We start from the raw sequence: 5,936 nt of genomic DNA on the forward strand, positions 1-5,936 counted from the left end.
CATCCTTGTGCTTTGGTTCTAGAGTGAACCACACTTGTATCTTAGTGCGCTGGCCCCTTGGAGCATTGGTGGCTCACTGGCAAGTCAACGACCATCCGGCTTGGTGTGGAGCGGTGTTGACAACATTGTGCGGGAGACGGAGACCCCTCCTTCGTGGGCAAGCTCCCTTAGTGGAAAGCGGGATCAAGGTAACCGTGATTGTGTTCACGGAAGAGACTTGATTGTCGGGAAGCGACAATTTTCGTGAGTGCTTTAACAACGTGGATGTAGAGGCGTCTTTGTGGCAATCCGAACCACGGAATAAATCCTCGTGTCAAGAGTTTGCTTCCTCTCATCCCTCCTACTTAAGCTTCCGCATTTCATATTGCAATCTTTGTGCCTTTACTTTACTAGAGTAGTATCTTGATAGGATTGGCTATAGGTTGCTAAATTTTTTTGGGATGAGGGTTTCACACTAGAAGAACCATAGTTGCACATCTAGATAGCATATTTTAGTTTAAATTTTTGTGCAAACTAGTTGGAGCCATAGGTTAAGGTTTTAAAGTGCCTAATTCACCCCCTCCCCCTCTTAAGTTAGAGCACCCGATCACTTTCAACCGCAAGTGAAATCTTTCACCTTCGCATATCCTATCCAAAAATGCAGATTAGTGGGGAGAAATGGGTGCCCCCATTTCTACTTCATTTGGAAAGTAGGGGATTGCCTACTTGCTTCTGCTGATGAAATAGAAAATGCACTTTTGGTACTGGTTCATTGATCTTTTTTTTTTGGTTCACAACAGCATTTCTGGCCATGTCTAAGTAGATGCTTCCGTCTGCTGTCAGATTGTGCTGTTGGAAACACTAAGCACAATTAGAACATGTACGATTCTAAAACAAAACATTTAGACCATGTTTCATGTTAGGCGATGTGGGACTATGGTAAGAACGGTGTGCCAATATTTGCTGATGGGGATAGTATAGACTGTTCTTACTGGAATGATCCCATACAAGCCAAGTCCTTGCACCGTACTTATATGCACTCTTTTTTATGGTTAAAACTCTGGTAAGAACAGTGTGCCGATATATGCTGATGGGGATAGTATAGACTGCTCTTACTGGAATGATCTCATACAAGCCAAGTCCTTGCACCATACTTCTATGCACTCTTTTTATGGTTAAACCTGTTGTGTTTCAAAATTTACAAGTAACCGTGTAAGCTGTAATTTGATTCTCCTCCTGTATTAGCAATCTTACTGATACTTTAGTTTTCTCTACTTTCATATGCTGGACAGCTCAGTTGTTGTATCGCTATTTTGTGTGTTTTTCTTATTTTCTGTCATCTGTTGAAAATGCAGAGAACATTCAGATTCAGACACTTGCCACATCCCCCACCTCCAGAAAGATAGTATTTGAAACCCTACTCTGCCCTCAATATCTTCATGTCCCTGCCTGCCACATTGAACGGCACCGTATTGCCACTACCATCAGAGCAGCTTAATGCTGGGCTGCTGGCCCATGTGGTCATTAGGGCTGGCGTTGCAGCTTCTGCTTCATGACATCAAGGAGCTTGCTTTCAAGATGGAAGCATACAACCACGGAGATTAGGTGAAAGTGAGACAGAAAAGCTTCCTACAGAACTCACAGGATCATATGCAATGGGCAGGCCATGTTTCAGATACTACCTGAGGATCACACATCAGGGACCTCTTCAAGAAGATGGGGCCCGATACTGAAGAGACCAGCCTAGATCAGAGATGTATTTTTGTTAGTCAACATTATTAATATCAGCTGTAGTACTGTTGGTTATGCAAAAATGGCCATTTCTGTTTGACATGAAATAGCATTCATTTTGGATAGGGCGGTAGAAACTCGTTGGTTCAACCTGATGATCATTCCTTTGCAAATAGCTAAATTTTTGTTGTGTTTGAACAGTACGTAAAAGGTGGAAACTTGTTGGTTCAATCTGATTATCATTCCTTTGCAAATAGATAAACTGTTTGCTGAGTGCGAACAGTATGTAAAACCTTCATTTTTTTAAATAAAAAAATCATATTTAGCTAGAAGGGTGTCGTTCCACACCCTCCTGGAGTTTGTAATCCCATTTGTGACTCGCGATTTGACCAAGTCAATGGTGAAATAAAGTTAGCATCCAAAGTTTCAAAAAAAACTTGTAATGACATGTCGTAACCCATGCATAAGTTCAATATGAATCTTGTCATCCAAATGAAGTCACAAGCCTGTAGTGATTCCCAAAAAGAAATCACGAGATCAGGAGTTTGCTCCAGAAAGACTAATTGTTCTTGTGGAATAACAAAACAAAGTCACAGGGAACGGATGCTCATTTCTCTAAGTGCATTACATTCGCCGAATTCTGAGTAAAATGGTTTATGCATTCATCTATCTGATCTGGTAACTTTTTGATCTGGATTCTGGAAGCCAATTCTACCCTCCCTGCTATCTAAAGCTCACTGCTCTCATCAGATTTGCTGGATGGCTCCCCATTGACAGCAACAAGCTCGGTGTCAAATATGAGAGTTGCTCCACCTGCAAGCAGAAAGATAAATGGTTCGGATCAGAGATACTGTAATGAACACACACCTGACAAGAAACTGAAGTTAAAGGAACCCTCCCTCCTTCATGGCATTGAAGGAATACATTCAGCTGACAGTGTCAGTAGCATAATGGTAGTAAACCACTAGATGTGTGCACAGCAGTGTGATAATTACCCAGGCCGAATTTATATCGAGTAATCAGAATCTGACTACCGCAATCGCAACCATGTGCTCATAAGACAAGGAGCAGAATATATCAAAATAGCATACCTGGAATAGTAGGCGGTGATCCTTGAGGGCCATAGCCAAGTTTTGATGGGATCTTCAGCTTCCGCTTCTCACCAACACACATTCCCAGGAGACCCTGATCCCAGCCTACAGAGTATATAGTAAAGAAATTCAGACATAGTAACAGAGCACACGCAAAACAGACAGTAGCCAACGGGTCCATTGCCAATAATTACCTTTGATCACTTGGCCAGTGCCCAATTCAAATTCAATAGGGTCACCCCTTTCATAGCTTGAATCAAAAACTGTTCCATCAGTAAGTTTTCCCTGTCAGAAAAATGACAGCAAGTGAGCATAACCCAGAAGGTAATTATTGTAAGCAGCATTAGAACTTCTTTATGCAGAGGAGGCTGGGTGAATTAACAGTTTTGCTCAATGGTACTAATTCAATAGATTACAATAGGCATCGTATGCTATGCAAACCACTTTCGTATGCAAACTATGGAAACTCCAATCTGGACCACCGGATCAAGATCCAAGGGGAAGCGCAGGGGGAGTGGGAGGAGGGATTTGCAAAAGTGTGATTACCTTATCCAAGGGCGGGCGGTTAATTGTAAAATTACCCCCCTCCTCATGCCCCTTGGATCTTGATCCGGTGGTCCAGATTAGAGTTTCCATAGTTTGCATACGAAGGTGGTTTGCATAGCATACGTTGCCATTACAATATTATATTGTATATGTCCCACTTTTCCAACTCAAACAAAGGTTATTTTAAATAAAATTGGCAAAATAAAAGAAACTGACAACAAGCAAGTCGTGCTGAATGGGTGAAATGAAACAATATAGTTGCTATAGTTACTCAAAGAAATCACTACAATAGTTCTATGTAGGACAACTACCATTATTAATTGCAACATAAGGAAACAGATGAGAAGGCAAACATTAAACTTACACGGTAGTGAACTTTAACTCTGTCACCTTTGTGAGCTTGAATGCTGCAGGATTCAGGCTTGTACTGCACTTACGAATAGAGGCATAACATCAATATAAGAATCTGACAAAACTAACAGCTGGAAATGATGATAAGCATATGCTATTATTTGCAATCCATCAAGTATTAGAGTGGCATAAAAAAGTCTTAGAGCATGGTTAATGGTTTTAGTAAGAACAGTTGTTCACTTCTGCTTGTCCAGCTAGATATTCTGTTGTTCCAAAAAAACACTAGATATTCAGTTCTTTAAGAGAAAAGCAGAAAGAATCATAACGCTTTGGAGTTATGATTTGTATGAAAACTTGATTCGCTTTACTGTAGAACTTGAAAAGAGATTTTGGAACATCTCATGTTGATTTGTAGCCGAATCAAAGAGGTTTTAAGGTTCGAACTCAGCTTATGCTTTCTATAGGATACGTAACCTAATTCAATAAGAAACAAATAAGAAACTAGAGCTGCGCATAAGTAAATCAAATTTAGATGTGAATACAGAATTACACTGACTTGTTGCGCTTGTAAAAACAATAGAATGTTGAGTTTCATTAAACATCTCTCCTCAGATCATGATCTCTACGTGTTCTTGAATAAAAACACAATATCATGATCTCTACTGAAAAAACCTTGGTTTCTTTTAGCCAATAGCCCAGTTAATCCTACCACAACAATTCGGTTCTCGTGCACATTTCTGCTTTCACAATAATATATGAGGACATAACTCCCAAAACAATTTTTTCCTCAATTTCTATCTGTTCCTTACACTACGCTAGGGATTAAATCTATTCCCTGTAAACTAAACATCCAATCTGATCAAAATCAGCATTTTTCATTCTACCTAACTACCATCTAATCTGCCATCAGTCTATGAGTCCTATCCGAAATCCTAATCAGATAAGGGGGGGACGGAACATAACAATTCATACACGAAGCGGGCAGAACAAGTAGGGCGGAACCGAAAGCTGTTACCTTGACGCCGATCTGGAGCTCAGTCACGTCGCCGGATTTCTTGGCCGCGGCTGCGAGACACAAAAGTCAGATCAGATCGGATCAAAAGTCGCTGCGTGAGGGTGCAACTGCATACCCCACGAAATCGAAGCCGGGGTGGGGGTCTACTCACCGACGAGTAGCAGCGCGGCGGCGGCGACTAGGAGGCAGAGAAGAACCTGCGGCTTCGCCATGACTTGCGAGAGAAGACCGGAAGAGAGAGCAATTCGCCGATCTCGGGGTGCAGACGGGATGTGCGTTATAACAGAGCGGCAGGAGTGAGGGGCTGTTTGGCCGTTTGGGATTGCTTGGGTTCTGTCTGTGGAAGCAGTTCCTACATATAAACCCGTATAGATTAGATCTCGAAAAAATTTAGCCAAAAACGTCACATTTAATGGATACATACATGATATACTAAATGTGGATAAAAAAAGTAATTGCACATTTCGCATGTAATTGCACATTTCCCATGTAAATTATGAGACGAACCTTTTGAGCCTAATTGCGTCATGATTTGACAATATGGTGCTACAGTAAATATTTGCTAATGATAGATTACTTAGACTTAATGAATTTGTCTCGCAGTTTACAAACAGAATCTGTAATTTATTTTGTCATTAATCTTTGTTTAATATTTTAAATGTGTGTCTATATACTTCAAAAACTTTACACCAAAAGAACTAAACACACCAACAATAAAAAGTTGAAACAACTTAAATCTTCTCACCAAAATTAGGTCTGTCTTACCCCCTTGTGAGTGTCCTGCTTAACAGGGCAAAAGTTTGATAAAAAAAGGGTGTATATCGATAGAAGAAAAATGTTTTTTATCAAAATTCTAATACTTTTTACACTAGCGATTTCATATATCCACTTTTTTACCCGTATATTACTTTTCTTTGACGCAAATTTTACTTTTCTTTGCACATGCATTCACCCATAATTCGTGTCATTATTTGTTTTAGAAAGATAATGATTGACATCATTCTTTTATGAAAGGAAAAGAAAGATGTGTACTATTTTTTGAAGGGAAATAAATGATATTGTTGCTTGATAAAAGGAAAATTAAATATGTGTCTGTGGCACGTATATCTCTACTAGTTTGACTAAAAACGAATCGTACAATAGTTTACAATAAAATATTTTTTAGAAAAAATAGTAAAAATATTTTATAAATACAGCAATGCTATTCTACACTCTAGGTGTAG

At 39.7% G+C, this 5,936-nt stretch overlaps 1 protein-coding gene across 1 annotated transcript; it reads right to left on the minus strand.

The window, feature by feature from the left end:
• Nucleotides 1-2,153: 2,153 nt before the first annotated feature.
• LOC120695770 (peptidyl-prolyl cis-trans isomerase FKBP15-1-like) lies at nucleotides 2,154-5,055 on the minus strand. Its single transcript, XM_039979000.1, has 6 exons — nucleotides 4,865-5,055; nucleotides 4,714-4,763; nucleotides 3,712-3,774; nucleotides 2,996-3,086; nucleotides 2,802-2,906; nucleotides 2,154-2,523 (listed from the first exon to the last, which is right to left on the minus strand). The coding sequence occupies exons 1-6, from the start codon at nucleotides 4,923-4,925 to the stop codon at nucleotides 2,438-2,440; spliced, it is 456 nt and encodes a 151-aa protein (XP_039834934.1). The 5' UTR covers nucleotides 4,926-5,055; the 3' UTR covers nucleotides 2,154-2,437.
• Between the last annotated feature and the right edge of the window lie 881 nt (nucleotides 5,056-5,936).

This window comes from Panicum virgatum, chromosome 2K, assembly GCF_016808335.1.
Source record: "Panicum virgatum strain AP13 chromosome 2K, P.virgatum_v5, whole genome shotgun sequence".
Taxonomy (NCBI): domain Eukaryota; kingdom Viridiplantae; phylum Streptophyta; class Magnoliopsida; order Poales; family Poaceae; genus Panicum; species Panicum virgatum.